Consider the following 20,578-nt stretch of genomic DNA (forward strand, 5'->3'; position numbering starts at 1 on the left):
CGCGGCCGCAGGCAGCTTGCTTCGTCCCCCGGGCCGAAACGAACGCGGAATCGGTGCTCTTTTAATCAGGGGATAAAATAAAAACAACTCGCAAAGCTGTGGTGGTGTTTTTTAAGCAGATGGTGGGAAGAGGATACTGATAGCCCCACGGGGAGACCAGAAATGTGCCTTCTGGCATGGGGAGATCAGCTGACGGGTCCTGCTGCTCCTGCCAGCCCTTCCCACTTCCCGTGGGCAACAACAGCTTTCTCCAGCCCAGGCTCCAGCCACGTCCCAGAGTGCTAAGCTGCCTTACACAGTGGAGCACGGCCAAGCCTACTGGGTCATACCCTTAGCCCCAAGACCTGGGGAAATGTGGGAGGGAGGGTGCTGGGCTCAGATCTCGGCTAGGAGAAGCTGTCTCTCCACTTTGTGCTTCAGCTGTCTCATCTGTGGAGAGTGGAGAACAGCCATCCTGCTTTGGTCATCAGCAGTGCTCAGTGGATGGAAATTGCTGTCTGCGCTCACTGATGATAACACATTTGCCTGATGGCTGAGCTCCTCCAAGCTGCTCTGTGCGCACATGAAGGGTATCAGAGGGGACAGGACCTTCACGTCCCTTTGTTCCATGTCCTGCCTCCAAAAGATGATACAGTCCTGGCAAGTTTTGCATGTCTTGGACTCTGCCCATCCTTGCCTCCCAGCGAGTAGCTCAGGCATTGGCGGAGTAGGAGGCAGGGCCTCCAGCCCTGTGGCTCTGCTTGCCCTGCGGGCTGTGGGTAACCAGCAGCATCTGGAGACAAATCAGGGGAGAAGCCCCAGGACTGTCTATCACCTGGGGGTTCTTGGTGTGTAGCTCTGACCGACAACATACTCCTCTGTGCACTGTATACCCAGCACCCAGGGCAATTCCTGTCCCCAGACTGAACACACCAGGGCTCGCACCTTGGGAGAGAAATAATTTGAGAAGACTGAATACAGGAAAGGTTTTTCACAGGCCAGGAAGGAAGGACCTAGATGAGATTTGCATAGCCATTTTCCACAGGTCATGGGAAAGGGTTCAAAATAACTCTTTACACTGGTCTTCTGGTGCCTGAAGCACTATAATGGCTGCTGTTGTTTCAACAAAGCAAGGTGATAATATGGCAGAGGCATTATTTAGTGCATCAACATCACCATTTCTGCTGCCATGCTGGGCATGGAAGCAGATAACACATCAAAGAGACTGAGTTGCTGAGATAAAGAAAATATCACGTAACTGGCTACACTGCTTTTACAAACAACATGCCCATTCACGTGTCCCATTAAAGAAAATGTGGTTTGTTTGGTTTCTTTGCTTTCTGTTTTCTCCCTAATGCTCGCGTATGAACAAGATGTTAGTTCCTTTTCAAGAACAAAGCAACAGCACGGTCACAGGCAGGGACATTTTGGCTTGGACTCCTGAGAGAAGTTACAGGGCACTCTCAGAGAGTTAAGGAAATGAGTCCTAAGGATGGTTGAAAAGAGTCTAGACCAAAAAGCTGCATACGACTCAACTCATCTGCTTTGCAGAACATAGGGGAACTGGGTTCAAGCCTCAAGCAGTTTTCTAGTATCTCAGATGTGAATTCAATCAGCTCGATTCAGTCATTTGTATAGAACCAAACCTGCAAGACAAAGGGACATACTCAAGGTTCCTAGCAGGAACAACTGGCTCTTTGTGGTGCAGCTTCTCTAGTTTGAAGGCTGGAAGCTCTCCTCAGAAGCACTTCAGGAAGTCAGTCTAGCACATCTGTAAACAGTCTTGAAACATTCATCATTCTCTGGGTTTTAGATGCTAGAATAAGCTCCTAAGTAGGTCCTAAGTGCTAAAAGGAGTCAAGAGATCTCATTCTAGTGAGAAGGCCGTTCAGAAGATTTAAGAAACTCCCACACAGCCTGACACATGCCACACAGAGCAATCAGACTACAAAGGTCAGATATGAAAGACATGGAAACAGTAACAGCTTTGGTGGTCTCCTGTCTCTTCCAAATAACAGGGCTAAGTTCAGATGTTCTTTTGAGTTTTGTATTCTGCTTGCAAGAAGTCCTGGCTGCGTGGCTGGCCAGAGTGAATGTCATCAGAAATGCACCTAATCTCTTGCCAGGGATCAGATAGGTGGTAAACAACAATTTCCAGAAAGTTCAGTGGGGGCTGAAGGAGGACTCAGTGTTTCTCGGCTGAGACCATATATACCAGTCTTTAGTAATGGTGTGACTATAAATTAGTCTAGAGACATAAGGACATTCTTTTCAGATCTATGGGTCTACCAAGCTCTACTGTAAACCAGTAATGGTAGGAGAGATCACAACTGCCTAAAATATGTGCTACAATATTCACATGTTGGTAAGTCCCTCTAAGATGAGTTTTTAATGAAGTCAAGGAAGGAGCACCACCACGCAATATCTGCTTATTTTCCACAAAAAGTCTGTGGAATACCTGATTTTGGAATCTAAGAAATTTCCAGGTTGACCACAAAAGCTGATGATTTTAAGCACCTAGAGGGCTATACTGGAAAACAGGCAGTCTGAATTGTTATTTGCAAGCTGGGTGTCTAAATCCCACTTTGGGAAGGATTTGATGGGGTTAAGTTTTGCACCAAAGCCAACCAGTGATAGGATTTGCCTTTTCAGAAATGGAAGAGAAAAGAAAGAATCCTTACTTTAACAAAGCTCATTCGAATAGTACACATCTTGGTCAGCTCATACACCACTTCAAAACCATGATTGACTGACTGGGCAAGCAGCTGGGCAAAGAGCTGGTTGTTGAAGATTTTGAGGCTACAGCCACTGGGGATCTTGCAGACGGTGGCTGGGTGGAAACCATGCTGGTAGTTACAGTTGCGGCTTTGCACAAAAATACTGCTGTCACTGACACATTCAGCATAAACCTCCCCACCGACGTAGTAAAGATGAACACCTTGAAAAAGAAAAATAATGTGCATTATTTCTCCATTGTTCAAAACATGCTTTATAACAGTAATTCGTTTTTACTGGTGCCGGCATCATTACAGGCGCTCAGTGCCTATACATAGCCTTTTAAAAGACAGTAAAACTGTGTGCATGGACATGTATCTGTACAATGAACCCACCAAAATGAATGGAAAATTGTCATGAAGTGGTCTAGGAGGTACTGGTCTAGAAGACGAAAGCTGTGGCACGTTTTATTTTTCCTGGTTTCTCAGTGAAGGTTGGTTTAACCAAACAGCACAGTACTTTATGACATAAAAGCAAACAAAACAAAGCAAAATATTTATTTGCAGTGAGATCTTCATCAGTGTGAGTATGGCAATGGGGACCCAGACTGCTTAAACACGAGCATGAAACCACACCCTGAAGGGGGCCAAGTCCTCTGTGAAGATGCCTTCTGATGGCCAGATTAGGTGAGATGAACCCCACTTATGGCCAAGAAGGGTGGAAGGACTCAGTTCTTTGTTCTCATAAAAACCAACACTAAATAAAAATAACTTCCTCCTCTCTACTCCCAGGTACAGCATTCAAACCCTTACATACAAATGGTCACGTTCACAGAATCTCAGCGGGCTGCCTGCAAAGCTAGTGATAGCTATGCTTTAACAATTCAGTTGCAATTAGTCTTATTCCTGTCGTCTTTCACACAAAAAAGACTGGTTATGTATTCCCTGTCTGTTCATCATTCTGTGGTCATGACAGCGAGGGCCATCAGCACATCCTTAGGACAAAAACAGCCTCTAAACAGAGGTGGGAAAAGCTCGGGGAAAAGCAAGTTGAGTGGGAATGGAATCCAGGAAAAACACTCTCCCATAGACTTCCAGGGTGACTCAGATGGGCACATTAAAGCCCATTCATGTCTTCAAGCCATCACTTGACTTTTACTTCTATGCACCCATGAGATCTCAAATGTGACTCAGATGTGAGTGGTGGGGGGAGGGGTTGGCTCAGAGCACTCGCTGGGAACACGGGTGAGATGACAGCTCCATTAGACCAGTTGTGAGCTCCAGTCCAACTGCACCAGGCATTAGAGGGTGTTGCATGTTGTGACTGCTATTACTTGACCTATGTCTCCTGTCTCTTCTGTAGAAGGTGAATAAAAGGGAAGGACTAAAAACACAAAGGTTCTAGTTGATCTTGATGAGTTCTTATAACTTTCTGAAATAGGGAGAGAACATAGGGTAGGCAGAGAAGAATAAAGACAAAAAAAATGTTAACCACATTTCAAATCTTCAGGTGTAGCTACTGATTCAGGGGGACTACACATCTGGGTGCTGAGGTAAAAAATTTTAAAGGCTGGATTCTTGGAGTATATTGAGTAACCCAAGCCATGAAGAAAAGGAATGCTTTCAAAGGAGTTGCCCAAACTGTGGACTGTAGTAACGAAACCTCCAAAGTCACTTCTGAAAGCAGATGCTAAAATTTGCCTTTTTCTTGTGGACCTTTTAAAAGCAATAAATACAGCAGTAATGAAATGTCAGCATGCATTTCCATTCTTCTCTTATTTGTTCCCAAGGAAGCCAAGCAGCTGAACGCATATTTGTAGGAGACCAAATCAAGGGTCCATATGTTTTAGCAGAGTTTCACTGCTCTCTGCAGAAACTGGAAACTGACAAGTCTCCAAGCATCCACATCTTTTTGACACCCTGATTAGAGGTCCCCTCTTTGTCCTTGAAGTCTGACTGCTGAAACAGGTCCAATTGCTAGTAGATGTCGCATTGTGTTCTGGATTGTTTTTAGCTTTGATGTGGTATTTCCAGGAAATGGTTTCACGCTGATACACTAGATGACAATTCAATCACATATCCTTATCCTACTGAGCTAATCTTGTTTACACACTTTTTTCTCCCCTGTTAGCATGTGACAATTGTATCCATTTCAGTAGCTTTCATCTGTCCAGCATGTCTTTGAACTACACACTTCTGGAGTTGCTCTGTGCTCTTTTGCAGGCCTGTACTGGTGCCACTTCTACTCCACTTGAACATGTTTTTTTTAAGATTTGCATAAACTGGGAAGACCAGTAAAATTAAGGATCTCTGATATACTAAGCTCCTCTCTGGGCAACTTGCTCCCTTCCCTTGGGCAGATTCCTAGTGTAAGACTTTAAAGGACTTTTAATCAATGAAGATTCAGATTTGAATGGGTGAGGACCATTAGCATTTACCTAATTTTGTTTCTGCTCTGTCTCTTCCTCTTTTGGGACAGAAAGTCACAGGATGTAACATCCTCAAATGACAGCTTTGACTGGGATCTTTTGTCATTCTTTTTTAGGGCTGGGCTCAGCTTTGATCTATACTCCTCTGACAGCTTATGCTGATAGAGCAGCTTTACTTTATTTTCTGAGTAAGTTAGAACTAGATGTACAACCCATTTTCACCCCTCACAACAAACAACAGACACTTGTAGCATCACACTGGCTTCACACAATGCATCTGCAGCACAAGTTCTTTCCCTTCTGGAGAAAAGTGCAAGAGCTAAGTACATCTGCACTCGCCTTCAGGTTCACTGTTGTTTGTAAAAACTATGTCACATTTGTCTCAGAGCTTCCTCATATTCAGTCATTCAACACTAGACTATCAAGAACCAATTAAAATACTGCTCTAGGTCTGGGAAATGAGGTGAGGTTGACAAGATAATAGGAGTGCACCAATTAGAGTTAATTAGCCCAGTGGGAAATCCATTCCCAGGCAGCTACTGGTAAGAGGCTGGGTTGGCAAGATAATGAGTCTAGACTGGATATACCAGACAGGCAAAGCTTCCTCTGCACGGAGAAGTGGCCAGTACATGGCTTCTGTCTCACCGCCACCAACGGCGGTAAGTTCAGGGAGAATATCAGGCCCTACACAGGCCTAGTGAGCTGGGATGGAGCATTTGCAGCCACTCATGTCCAGGTGTGGTCTCATTGTACTTGTCACCAGTAGCATATGATCCTGCATGCGCAGGGTCTATGTACGTCAGAAGTGGAGCATACAAGGAGAACTGCTGGAGGGAGAATCCGAGATTTAGTTCTACTGGCAAGAAGTAGACAAAGCAGGGAATCAGACTGGTAGGGGGGAAAAGCTCTGGGAGCAGCTCTGCGAGAGTTCTTCAGCTAAGCAACTCAAGTACTAAGTGTTTCATCCATCTCCCTTTGTTAATGGGTGGGAGGAGAACCAGCCCTGAGGCACCAGCAATTATCCTTTTAGTGGCATTTCAATGGCAATATTCCCAGTTGCCAGAAGCTCTAATAAATAAAATGAAAATACATACTGCTAAATTAGAACTCACAACTATAAACAACATTTTTGTCTTTGCTGGCCATGTAAATAGCTTTTGTAAGGAGCTATGCCACTGACTACTGTTATCCAGTCAGGAAAGAATGAGTTGCTTTTCTTCTATTTCAGAGCTTTGGTTTTAAGACAATCACACGTGACAAATCAGCTAGGTTTGTTAATACAATGCAATGCACATGTCCTTCAAGCTCTGAGTAGATCCAAGGAGAAGGGATTTCCTCTTACCTTTTCCTATATGTCTCCTGGTGTTTTCTATAGTAGAGTTGCGATTTACGTTTGAAAGCAGTCCCAGGCAGAACCTGTTTTTGTTATTTGAGGGATCTGTAAAGCCATCTATAAGGATACTTCGAGAGGAAGCTTGGAAAGTCTCCCCAACCCGGTTGTTGAGTTCATAGTAGGCAACTGAGCACCAGTGTTGGGGTTCTTCATAGCAAACAGGACGAAAGTCTATAGGAAATAAAATTAATCAGCTGCTCAGGTCTCAGCAGTATTTTTTAAACAATCATTCTCTGTTTTGTTTCCTCTCTCCCTTGCTCCCATTCCCACCCCCCCACACCCTCCTTCTTCATCTAAACAGTCACTTATGTCACGCTTTATCTCAATAGCAACCTCTGTTTCTTCTTAGTTTTATGACTGAAACCTTAAACATGCAAAGAGCTGGACACCAGCTTAACTCTAAGCCTCCAAGGAGTCCCACTTGTTCTTAAAAGTGATAACTCCACTGCATTAAATTAAGCATATGCTGACATTCCTTGCTGAACAGGAGCCCAATCTCTGCACTGAAAATAGTAAGAGATACATCTGCTCTGCACACCAGCAGGAGCTAGGGATGACAGACGGGCTCAAAGTAAGTTAAAACTGAGCCAAGCCTTCAGCCTAATACCAAACTAAAGTTTAGAAGTAATCATTCCCCCCCATTTTTTTTGCATGCTTTGGGGCTTTCCGCTTCCATGTGGGACCATAAGCAGAAACGTCAGCAAGGTCATTTCTTTTGGAGTTAGTCCTGTCCAGGTTTTCTAACTCAGAGACAGAGAAAGACTCAAAAATGTAACAGAATCTCTGAGCCTCATTCATCCTACAAGAATTAGTAGGAAACCTTATCCTGTCTGCCCAGCACAGGCATGTGAACCCCCCTGCCCCCAGAGCACCTCTGTGCATAACCTCTAAAAAACTACAAACTAATATACACAAGGGCAGTGATCAGGAATGGTAAACTATGATAAAGAGATTAAAGCATCTCAACCATTTATTAAAAGTATCAGCACCCGATAACCAGCTATTATCTGGCCACTCTGTGTACCCATGTGCGATTATCACTATCACCCTCATCTTCCTTCTGCTTCAGTTCTGTGATACAAACATGTTCCTCACCACTTCAGAAGAATGGCATTATTTTTTTAATGTGCATGTGTGTGCACAGCGTTCAGTCCTCATGCCATAAAGGACATTTGTTTATGACTACAATACACTGGTCTAAAAGAACAATGGCGATTTTTCCTTTGCAGTAGCAGGAAGCCACAGGAAAACGCAGCAGAGGAACTCCATTTCCCCTCGCTGCTCTGCAGGAATGGACTTTGAATGGTGGAGGCATCACCTACAACTACTAGTCTGAGTAGCGGAGACCGTACTGCAGAGGTCAAGAAATTGCTTTGAAGGAGCAAGGAAGATCCCAGACCCTTTCACTCTGACCACCCATGTCCTCTCCCACTAAAGCATTGTTGTAGGAGGATAAAGAGTTTGGTCTTTGGTAAAAATCTCTTTGTACTTCACTAGAACATGTCCTTTTCTTTTCTAGCCAGCCAGTAATGTAATATTAATGCAAAGATGGCAGTAAGAAAGGTCCCAACCACAAGGCTTTAAAGTACTTGAAACCCAGAAGGTGATAAAGCAATCGGTTCTGATATTGATAGTGCTCTTGTGTGTTATATTGCCTCACCATCCTCGATTTGATATCTTTGTCTTTACAACAGTGTTTATACAACAGATAATGGTGTTTGCTTTCATTAACAGCTTTCTAACTGTAATAGTCCATGGATGTAAATAAGGCCTGAACTCTGTAACTTCACACATAATTCACTGAATTCTTAAATCAACTTATTCTGCTAGATAATGGATGGGTCTAGTACACAGACTTACTACAAAGTCAGCTGAAAACTATTACTACAGATCACTGAACCTTCTTGTTCAAATAACAATGTTTTTGCTTAACAGTTTTTCTTTGAAGAATAGTAAAAATGGTTATTTACTTTCAGCTTCTCCGTCGGCAGATTTACCTCCATTGGGCAAGGACAGCACGAGTTGACTTTCAGCTATTGCATCCATTGACCGCCCATTGTGGGTTCCCGGAGGTTCTCTTGCATGGTAAGGCGGTGGTGGAGTTTCCACTATTAGAAAGAAGGAAAGAAAGAAAAGAAAGAAAAGACATCTAAATCAGGATGTTGGTAAATTCTCCATGGCTTTTCCTGGTGAATACTTAACTTCTTCAGCATTGTTAGCTAGGAGAGGGCTGGAAACAGAAAAATAGGCATGTGCAGACACAGTGCGTCTGAGCTACTTTAGCCATACACCTTGAGATGCAATGAATCTTGTTCTATGAGTGCCTGTTTTTCTCCACTGATTATAGAAACAGTATAGACAATTGCATGAGATGCCAAGATTTGCACTGCTGACATCTATATTTGGGCACACCAATCCCACTCAAGGTTCTTGTAACTCCAGTTTGGGTTAGATAGTCTTCCATTCCTGATTGTTACACAGGCAAATTATGCTTATCAGCACACGGTGTGCTGTGATACACTGAAGCTCAGATTGAGCCACTTCCATTTTTAAGTAGCTTCGGGAGGTCCCAAGTTCAGGTAAATGCATGAGTCGGAGCCATTACAGAGTTGGAATGGGCCTGATTTACCTGTTAGAACCAGCTCCACTGAATCCAGCTTGGTTACAGAGAGGAGAAAGAAAGAGATGGGAGAAGACAAACAAGTTCTACTACTTGCTGAAATATTTCAATGTTGCTAAATATGATTTAATAATAAGTATACATCTAGAGGAGAAATGAATGGCGAGGGAAGGAAAAACATCACACTGTGTTGAAAGTGTCCAGCTTAAAAAGTTCAAATACTACAAATACCTTGTAAAAATATACACCTTTCTTGCACTTAAAAAAATCAAAACAGGCATGAATTTAAATTACTTGTAGTTGCGATATTAAAACATTGAACTATAAGATTCTGACCTGAATTCATCTTTGTGAAAAAGCTGAGATCGTTGAAATTATTTAAGAGTGAGAATGAAGTGCAGGAGTGAATCTGTGCCATGTTTTGATATTAAAGCTAGCTCTCAGCAGTGTTGCATAACACCTTCTTGGTATGTATAACAGCAAAAGCACAGTTAAATTCTCAGTTAATTAGAGCAGTACTAAGTATGGAATTCACAATGGAAACAATCCGAGCGACATAACCCTGCCAACCTCAGAACTGCGGAGCTGGTGAAACATGTTCCAAGGTCATAGGAACTTGCCTGGTGGTTTCACCAAGTTTTAGGCCAGGTTGTTAAAAGCCTTAATTTCATGATGTTTATACAGTCAGTGGGATCACCAAACATTAAGAAATATTTCTGCATACCAACTTCCCCATTTTATCCTGTCTCTCTTGCAGGAGTTCCTAAATGTCTCTACCCTAACTATTTTTATCAGAGATTCCTAATTTATGTGCTGCAAGTGTTCTTTTCTATGAACTGTATAGTAGGTTGGATGGGCAGCTTTAGACAGAAGGTGGCCTGACAGACCTGCTCATCTCCTCAACTTTCAGTAGTCACAAAGTCTCATACAGGCACTTCTACGAGTGGAATGACTACAACTCTTAGTCCCTTGGGCATCCAGCAGAAGTACTAGGAGATAATACTAAGAGACAGTCACAAGAAGTCACAATCCAAATCCATCCTCTCCAACAGTTCAATCTGTAGCTACAGGCTGGGGGGGAGCACACAGAACTGGCCCCGACCCCAGGCCCTGGCAAGAACCTCGACTGCCTCAGTTGGGATGTCTGAAAGCTCATTTTTACCTGTGAGCTGATAGGGACTTCCTGGTCCAGAAGAGCTTCCTGGTGAGTTGGGGTAGCTAATGCTGTTAGGCGACTGGGAGAACATGTGGCTGGGTGATGATGGGAAAGGAGTGCATGGAGGATGCTGGAAAGATTCAGGATAGGTGGCATTGTGCGGCATCAGCGGCTCACTGTGCAGAGAAGTGTTTCGAAACTTGGCAAGGAGGCTGAGGTGAGGGTTAAACTCGCTGTGTCTTGGAACGAGTACAGGAGGTAGGACTGAAAATAAGAACAAGAACAGAAAAAAAATCTGATTAAAACTGCACTTCTGAAAGTATATGAGGCATACTACATGCAGCCAAATATTGTCTATATACAAGTCACTGAAGGGCAACTAACCTCTTCAAAAAAAGAACCAAAAGGTTATTCTTGGACTTTATTTTCCAGATTGGCAGCCAGCTGCAGCAATTTCATGTTCAAAATACGGATTTATTCTTAACTTGAGCGAGGTGCCATAAAATTCATGGGTATAGCATGCACACACAGCTCTCTTACAGAAACACAAATGGCACACTTCTCTCTCTCAAAATTATCTATTCCTTCCTTTCTGAAAAACTGAACATGTCAAGAGCTTGCTGAATATCATCACCAGGATTTGCCAAAACCACAGCCAAGTTTCAATATCAATTAACAGTGCTCTGTAATACACTGCATATTCTACCATCATTGTCTTACAGATGGGCAAAAGGAAACACAGACCTGAAGCTAGACACCAGATTTAAAAGGTTTTCAGGTACTTGAAAATGCTGCCAGCCAGACAGTGGGATCTTTAAAAGGAAATGTAAATGGTAATTCAAATATTGCAGCAATATTAATTTAGCTCTTGCAATATAGTTAGAAAAGATCTCGCATGAGGAGGCAAATGTCAATGGCTGGTTGTTAAGACATGAAAAACACAGGTCAGGAAACTGAAATCCAAATTCATCCATGCAAAAATTGGTCTAATAGAAGATTAGACCTCTTCCTCTCTTCACAAACTCCCTTCGCTTACATCTCATATTGTCAGTGCTGTTAATAGCACTGCTGCACTGAGAAACCTGAAGTTGACCCAGATTATTTTGTATTCTGGCATACCAGGAGCAAGAGCAGAACTGGAGTCAAAACACTTTAGAAAACCCATCCAATGAGTTACCTATGAAGATGCAGCCCTGCAGGCTGAAACGCAAAGAGGCTTGCTAAACATTTCTGCGTATGGGAGTTCAACTCGAGGCTTTAAGTGGGTCCCCCATAGTACCCAGGGAGAAAACAGGACCCAAAACGGGCAACTCATGTACCCCAAGATTTGTCTATTAGTTACTTGCTCACATAACTAGTGCCTAATTACCTTAGTTAAGGCCTTAAACACAGGTAGAGAGAATGAATCCCCTGTTGTTATCATGCAGATCTAAAAGCCACCAGAGAAGATGAGGAGGCAATCTGGGTTACTGTGACAAGGATGAATTGTCCCAACAGAGGGAACAATTCAGCAGGCTTGTATTGATTGACCTAGCGTCCAGAGTTCCTGTGGTCTAAAACCCAGCAGCTTGTAATCCTTCAGTCTATCCTTACTAGCTTATGGACACAAATAGCAATGTGTGCTCTTGGTTATAAATGCTGACAGGAGTATGTTTTAGATGTGTTTTAACATATTGTTTGGGCCCAAAAGCTTTGTCTAGGTAAGGCCAACTCTTTTTAGGTAGGTTAGCTAAGAAACTAGCTTTTAATTACAACAAACTCTCATTTTATTCTAGCATAGTTAAAGAGTGGAGTAATTGCTATAAAACAAATAATATATAGATAATGCAAAACACGTGCATGAGAAGAGGCTGACGGAACACCCTCCTTGGAATGCACCTGCAGTGCACATCAATTGCTCAGAGAGATGGGGCAGTTTAAGCAGGAGAGGGATGACCAGTATCCGGTACCAACAGCAGGTTTACAGCTTCTTGCTTGAGGTAGCACTATGCTGCAACTGGGGCAGGATTAAACCACTCTTCTTCCCACCCACTGGCATATACATTCGGGAATTTGCCAGTCACCCATGAACTAACAAACCAAGCCCCTAAAAACACACAAAAGATTGGACCAATGACAGGGGGTTCACTGCAGAAGTTATCTTCTTACCTGCCTGGAAGCACAGGCACTGGGATACCTGTTAGGAGAATATATGTAGACCCTTCTCTGGCCCAATGCATTTCTAATTAGCTTCTGGCCAGCACAAGGATGGTGCCCTAGAGACTACTTTCTTTCCTTCTGCCTCTGATATGCTCCTACCTGTAGGATGAACATGTTATTGCCACCCTCTTAAGTCCTTTGCTAGAGAAAGGTATTTCTGCTTCTTTAGCTTTTTGGATTTCCTAGACTCTCCAGGTAGGACTCCGACACGCAATACAGGTATTCATATCTGAGATGCATTGCCCAGTCCACCCATGGATCTCTTCATAGCTGGTGGAGAGAAAGAGACTCTTTTACTCCTCAGTTCATCTACTCTATATTGGGGCAAGACCAGTACCACCACTGCAGATGTGGTTTTGGTGAGCTAGATCCTTCCCATTCCATGCTCCTGTGAGCAGCTCCAGGCTGTGAGCTGCCACTGCTACTTCTGGAGTTTTCCTCTGCTGCTCCATGAAACTGGTGTGATGCTTGTCAAGCTCTGACCAGCAGCCTTAGAAAACAGGGAAATGGAGATGCCTTTGCACCCCGCAGAAGTGCTGAGCAAGGGACAGCTGCGCTACAGTGATGCCATGCGGAAGCAGCTTTCTTGAGCCCTCTTAGAACTCAACACAACTCCTTCTTTAAATCAAAGCTGAGAATCTAGATGTGTGAACAGCACTTGCCAGGGAAAGCCTCTGACTCGCTCTGAGTGAGGCAGCAAGAGGAATTTTCAAGCCCTGAACTCCTTGCCAGCTCTGAGCAGTGTACTTTTAATTTCTGCTCTGCTGTAGCTTTTGCCACCTTCCTCAGCCTTTCCACTGACTGCTCTGTGGCTGCCTAGAGGACTAAAGCCTCTGTGGCAGTGAGGAATTCAGAGATTTTCTTGTCTGTGGCTAAAATTCCCCAGAGGACCTTGTCCTCCTTATTCTTTTGGTAACAGATGTCACCCTCCACAACTCAGCCACTCAGAAGGAAGCGTGACCAGAGGCATGAAACTGAGTGAATGCATTGGGAGCTGTCTGTCCTCATAATTTACCTACATTTTCTCCACAGGTAAATTCCTATAGATATTACTTCTAGATAAAACTCCATGGGGTCCTTTCTTCTACCTGCTCTCCTCCACTGAGAGCCAGGGGTGGATCCTGCCTCCTGTGCATGTCCAAGTGTTCAACTGAAGACAAACGCAGTTATTCCAAGACCTGCCACTCCCTTTCCTGCACTTGTCTCTCTCCTGTTCCCTTTAGCTGCAACAGTTCTCGCTGGAAACCTGGCTGTGTCCAGAGCCTGTGACTTCAGGTGCTAGCAAGCCAACCATCTGCCTCACAGTTTAATTCCAGGTACAACATCCACACTGTGCTTTCTCCCACATCAGCCCATCTTAGCAGTTTAGTGCCTTTGGAGACCCACCCACTGATGAGATCCATCCGTTCCCTATGCCCATGACCATTCAGGAACTCCAAATAGAGTGAGATCATTGGATGGTCTTCCAACTGGGAGGCTACCACATCTTAGTCCTACTTAGGCTTGACAAAAGCAGTTAGTGTCAGTCAAAAGTTAATTTAGGCTCTTGCTGTCTACAGCAACGGCACAAAGTAGAATTTACAATATCTACACATGAATGATCTCATATAAAAATAATAGAGTACATGGTTAAGCAACTTCTGTATTTTTCTGAAACAGCAGCTTCCCCTGACAACAAACCATACAGACTTATGACGAGCTGTTGGAGGCAAAACAACAGAGGGGGAAGCAGACCCTAGCCACCATACGTATCTCCTTTAGTCTAGGTGGCCTAGCCCCTCTCTGCAATTGCACAAACAGAGGAAGTATTTGCTGCTTTTTTCTAAACGGCACATGCTGCTCAGCAGACTTGAGAAGAAATCTGGGGGGGGGGTACTGGTAGCAGCTATAAAAGCTATGCATAATCTGTGCAGTATTGGTCAGCACAGACTAGGATGTGGCTGGGCAGCCTGAGGACACAGCAGAAGCAATGAAAAACCCGAACCTCAGTACAGAGCTTAAAGCTGCTCTCTAGTAATAGAGGTCTAAGGATCTGCCAGGCCATTAAAGAAAGGCTGAGGCCCTCCCATTTTTGACAAACTGCTTCATTCTGAATAAAAATTAACAGATCTGCTCACAGAGTGGTTGACTCAGCAAGAGAGACTGCAGTGATGGAAAGTGACCTCCAAAAGGACGGACATTTTATGAAAATAATACTGGCTTGTGAGTTATAAAAACGCACCGCTGACTAACTTCAGAGGATGAGACTTAGAGAATCTCACATAAGCCTAGTATCACCAACGGCCAAGATGCAGAAGATTTCCTGTAGTTCAAAGAGAACCCTTGTTTAAACAGACTGGCACCTAGATCATTTGGTCCCAGCCTTTTCCGTGGTGATCTCATTTCTTCTCTTGTTTCACCACCCCCTCCTTGCAGCACTGCTTTCCTAACTGCCTCTGGCCTGGAGCTGCATTACTGCCACTTGCAGTGGTTAAGTTACCTCTCCTACCCCTGTCCCTGCACACCAAGCAGGTTGTACTCCTTGCTGCACCTCATCTTTAGCTGGTGACTCAGCTTATGAGCTTCAGCTTCTAAGCTGTCTCTGTAAGAAGAGCAGTAGGGGCATCTCCCAGGTCCTGTGGAGATCTGGCATGGCACAGCTTGCATCCTCATGGCTGCGCTCCTTTTCACCTCCAAAACAAGGTGGTCATGTGTTCGAAGTTCCTCCCGTGGGCTAACCCCTGCACCCTGAGAACTGCTAGTCCATGAGTGTCCGCATGGGCCAAAGCTGTGCCTGGGAGCACACTACCAATTCAGCAATGCTCAGACCTGCACCTTGGCCCCACCTCATTTACTGATAGAGACATAGCCAGTCTGCTGCACTGGCAAACAACAGAGACGTGTTCACAGCTCAAACCTGCTGAGTCAGAACAAGCAGCTTTGGCAGTCATTTAGCAGCTGCTGGATTGTCCCAGTACTAGTGTCTGTTAGCTGGCACTGAACAGACAGAAGACCGGGGCTGAAGACAGCACTGTGCAGTGCTGTCAGCTACCGTGCTGAGGAGACTCCATTAACGCCAGAAGAAATTACACCAGAAGAAATTACACCAGAAGAAATGAGAAGACACTAAAGACTGCAGCCTTCAATGACAAAGATATACAAAATGGGGTATTTTATGAGCGTCTTTTCTCAGAGTCTTGAAGAGTTTATTTTAGCAAGGCAGGAGATCGTCGCTTTCCACTGAAGACTGTTGACAACAAGCACCATTCCCTGCAGCTGTAAAATTTTAGTTGTGACAATGTTTACAGCAGTTCGCATACAACTTCAAAATGGCAGCTCCACTGCCATGGAAAGACTTATCACAAAAGGGAGCAGCCCCTGCTGTCTAACAAACGTTAACAATCGTCTTTCCTTTATTTCATCTGTGTGAAAAGAAACATGCCACGGTTCACTTATCTGATCCTAATGTCACCTCAGAGTAAAGTTCATGCCAGACAAAGCGTAATCACAGAATAACAAGTATACACTTACCAACCGTATCCATTAGTAAATTAAATTACCGTGATTTTTGGCAGCAAGGAAGAGATAGGTTAGACATTAGAAATAATTTTGAACTGTAAGGATAGCAGAGCTATAGATTCACTTGCCTGGGGAAGTTGTGGAGAGTCTATCACATGGGATTTCTAAAGCTCATTAGAAAAAGATCTGTCAGGAAAGTACCTGGTAATTTGCTTTTGTTTGGTAGTAGAGGCAGAGGAGAACAGGATGACTGCTCAAGGTCTCTGCCGATCATGCTTTCTAAGATCCCTAGAGAAGTCAACATTGAAGTCTAAAACTTTTTAAACAGCTGTTTTGCTGACACAAAGCCCAGTTAAACGACCCTTCAGGGAGGTCACAAGTTTTCAGTGCTGACCAAGTCCAGTCTAAAGAGGATCATAAACGAAAAAAAATCCAAGTTTTATGGGAACTTGGGGGATATATTTCACATAAATGATCCATTTAGCAAATTTAAGTAAATCCCACCGAAGGCAAGCCATCAGACGTTTTAGGAAGAATCAACTGATCTGGTTTCGTATCTACAACAAAATAAGTCATCTTAATGCAACTCCAGTCTTTAAAGAGAGTGATAGCGATACATTTTTCCTGTGGATTAGTACATCAATTGTTGCTTTTCAGACAATGAGACATCTAACCAGTGTGGTAAGTCTAGGATGGTGCCTAGACTCCAAGAAAATGGACACCAGTTTGGAGGGGGAGGGTTCAGAAGGCAGCCAGCACCCACGTCCATGCAGAGGAAGCTCACTTTCAGCACCCTGGACAACATCCGGCCAACCTCGGGGACAATGGGACCAGACCCCACAGGGGAGGCACTTATTCCTGGCCACCAGAGCTGTGATGCCACCAGGCAGGGAGAGAGCCAGGGTCCTTCCACCAAATGGAGCCTGCCTTTCAGAGCACAACTCAGTAGGCTGCACCAAGATTAGATTTGCCAATGCAAGACCTAATAGAGAGATCAAGTCATTTGCAGATGCAGCTCTGCGGAGAACGACCTGGGAGTCCGGGTAGACAAGTTAATCATGAACTGTTAATGTGCTCTTGTGGCCAAGAAGGCCAATGGTGTCCTGGGGTGCATTAAGAAGAGTGCAGACAGCAGGTCAAGGGAGGTTCTCCTCCACATCTACTCTGCCCTGGTGAGGCCCGATCTGGAGTACTGCGTCCAGCTCTGGGCTCCCCAGTTCAAGAGCAACAAGGAGCTACTGGAGAGAGTCTAGCAAAGGGCTATGAAGATGAATAGGGGACAGAAGCATCCCTCTTACAAGGAAAGGCTGAGACACTTGGATCTGTTTAGCCTGGAGAAGAGAAGACTGAGAAGGGATCTTACCAATGCTTGTGAGTATCTAGAGGGCAGGTGTCAAGAGGATGGGGCCTGTCTCTTTTCACTGGTGCCCAGCAACAGGAAGAGGTGCAACAGGCACAGACTGGAACACAGGAAGTTCCATTTGAACATGAGGGAAAACTTATTTACTTTGAGGGTGACAAAACACTGGAACAGGCTGCCCAGACAGGTTGTGAAGGCTCCTTCGCTGGAAATATTAAAAAACCACCTGGTGGACCTGCTTTAGCAGGGGGGGGTGGGGGAGGTGGGAATCGACTAGATGGTCTCCTGAGGTCCCTTCCAATCTCTACCATTCTGTGATTCTATTTCTCAAAAAGCCAACCTTATCCTGGGCTCCATCAAAAGAAGAGTAGCCAACAGGTCAAGAGAGGTGATTCTGCTGTTCTACTCCACTCCAGTGAGATCTCACCTAGAGGACTGCATCCAGCTCTGGAGTTCGCAGCACAAGAAGGACAAGAACCTGTTGGAGATGGTCTAAAAGAGGACCACAAAAATGATCAGAGATATGGAGTGCCTCCTTCATAAGGGCAGGCTGAGAGTTAGGGTTGTTCAGCATGGAGAAGAGAAGGCTTTGGGGAGACCTTATTGCAGCCTTCCAGAACTTAAAGGGGGCCTATAAGAAAGATGGGGACAGTCTTTTCAGCAAGGCCTGTTGTGACAGGACAAGGGGTGATGGTTTTCAACTAAAAGAGGGGAGATTTAGACTAGAGATAAGGAAGAAATTTTTTATGAGGGTGGTGTAACACTGGCACGGGTTGCTCAGAGAGGTGGTAGATGCCCCATCACTGGAAACATTCAAGGTCAAGCTGGGTGGGGCTCTGAGCAACCTGATCTAGTTGAAGATGTCCCTGCTCACTGCAGCGGGTGTTGGACTAGATGACCTCTGAAGGTTGCTACCAATCCAAAGCATTCTATGATTCTACGATTCTGTGATTCTGATGATATAATTACCTGGGGTTTCCACCCGTCGGTAATGGTAGGGGTTAATGCACACTTCCTTCTGTTTTGAGCCAAATGGGAACTCACAACATTCCAGTGGTTTCAGCTCATGGTGAGATTGTAAATCAGGCCAGCGCCACACTCTGCAATATATGACGTGGGGAAGTCCCTTGCGGTGAGACACCTGCAGCCGCCCATCCAAGGAACGTGGGATCGTGACACATTTACTGGGCTGACCGGGGCAGCTCAGAGCCCTTTCCAGTTCTTCCATGGCACCTTTTTTCTTCTTTAACTTCTTCACCAAGGAATCAACAGCTTTTTCTGCCCACTTTTCCTCTTCATCTCCTTGTTTCCAGCCCAGCAGCCTTTTCACTGCAGGGCTGGTGAAGGAGAACAAGGAACTGATAGGCGTGTTGGTGTGCATAAGAAGCAGAGATTACACACAAGCGTCAAGAGAAGCACAAATTGCTCTCCTGCCTTGCAAGGCTTGCACGGAGTTTCCACAATACTGAGATGGACACTTCCTTCAAAGGAGAGGTTCTTCCACACATACGTTTTTGTAATCTTAGGCACTGGTTACAAGTAGTCCAACAGGGTGGGTCTCAGATCTTTTCAATCATCAAGAAACTGCTGATGAACCCTGGAATAACAACACAATACAGAGTTATTCACACACTCATTCATTGTTTTTTCAATAAGATCTTTCGAAAGATAAATTATTCAAAATGTGTATTCAGTTTTCAACGGTTTTCTGTTTGTTCTTTGCTGTTTATTTTGGGTCCAAGCCTCTCCTCACCACTACCCTCTACACTCATTTCAGAGTTGGACCTCAGGAAGTATTAAGTGTCCAGTCACTTTAATTTGTGTTTAGAGTTTAATGCACTAGACAAACTGTTGCAGAATTAGGGTTACATACACTACAAAAGAAAATGTCCCTTTTTTTTTTTTTTTTTGCTGGTAACCACAGGTCCAGCTCAAGTATGTTCTACAAAATTAAATCTGTAACATCCAATTTTATGGAAGTAATGAGTAGAATATTTTTCTGAATTCAAATCTCTCTCTGCCCCTCCAATCTCACTCTACTGTCAAGGGTTGTACAATATAAATGGCATAATTAATTTAAAATTCAACTACTTCCAAATTTCATTTAGTGCCTTTGAAAGATCTATCACTATTCTCTAAGCTTATTTACATTTTCTCACATGCAAGCAAAAAATGTCGTTTGCCTAGCCAGTCTGTTTTGCTCTCTCCAACAATTCGCAGATTTTTTGGATTAAAATCACAGGCTTTTGGACGTGTTTTGTCCAAAATGGATGGATCCTGAGTTACTTCTGCTAGAAGCTGCTGTAACTGACAGAGTCCAAAAGGAAGAGTTTAGTTCTTGCAGGGGTTTCTTTTTTTTTTTTTTTTTTTTTTTTTTTTTTTTCCTTTAAACATAGCTGGAGTCAGTCTAATTTTAGCTGAAAATGGCAAACTCCCACTGACTGGAAGTCTAAGGAAAAACATCCTTGTATGTCAAGCTATTTACTACTTTAAACATACTTGATGGACCCCCTGTGCATACCAAGTCCAACAGTCTCACCTATACAGAGGGCACTTAAAGCAGGGGATGGGTGCAGATTCTGAATGGATGTCTCCAGAGAAGCAGCTTAGTAACTGCCCTATGCCAATCTTGTGGGAGGACCTGGGTCCTTCTTCCCCCTCACCAGTAAAGGCCCAGACATAGTCCTCAGCACTGCTTGTATGCAGCCACTGAAGAGACAGAGAGATATTGTCCAGTGCTGGGAGCAGCAGAGCTTCACAAACAGGATTATTCTGCAGTTCTCTTAAAAGCACAATCCTCGTAAAAGTTCAAAGGGCACCTGGGGACACCGAGTGCAGGCACAGGTCCAAGATTTTAAGACAGGAGGCCAATTCCAAGGACTGGTTCCTCAGCATAGTCTGATACCCTCAGCACGACACAGATTTGGCACACAGTGCAGGGCAGGCACACACATGGCCCAAGGCGTGGGCCCATTAGACAAGGCGCGTGTTTCTGAGGACCAGTGAGCACCTAGAGCTGGTTTTCCTTTTAGCCCTTCTGTCTTGTTCTCGTGCCCATTCCTCTGCCCCACTGCATTACCCTTTAAGACGCCCAGCACCCTGAGATAGGCAGATACATGTAAACATATGGAGCTTTTTCCCTTCTTCCACGAAAGCAGCAACTATGCGGGCAGGGGCTCAAATTCCCAAAAGCCTTCCACAGAGCTAGAGAGATGGAAGCACTGGGCCCC

General features: G+C 44.3%; 1 protein-coding gene across 1 annotated transcript; it reads right to left on the reverse strand.

Annotated features, from left to right (window-relative positions):
• Window positions 1-2,660: 2,660 nt before the first annotated feature.
• Window positions 2,661-18,942, reverse strand: SMAD9 (SMAD family member 9; the record flags this gene model as incomplete). The annotated part of the gene is made up of 5 exons (XM_010132244.1): window positions 18,318-18,942; window positions 10,298-10,555; window positions 8,486-8,623; window positions 6,465-6,686; window positions 2,661-2,917 (listed from the first exon to the last, which is right to left on the reverse strand). Coding segments are annotated over exons 1-5 (1,287 nt in total), but the record flags the coding sequence as incomplete, so codon positions are not given.
• Between the last annotated feature and the right edge of the window lie 1,636 nt (window positions 18,943-20,578).

Source organism: Buceros rhinoceros, unplaced genomic scaffold, assembly GCF_000710305.1.
Source record: "Buceros rhinoceros silvestris isolate BGI_N320 unplaced genomic scaffold, ASM71030v1 scaffold38632, whole genome shotgun sequence".
Lineage (NCBI taxonomy): Eukaryota > Metazoa > Chordata > Aves > Bucerotiformes > Bucerotidae > Buceros > Buceros rhinoceros.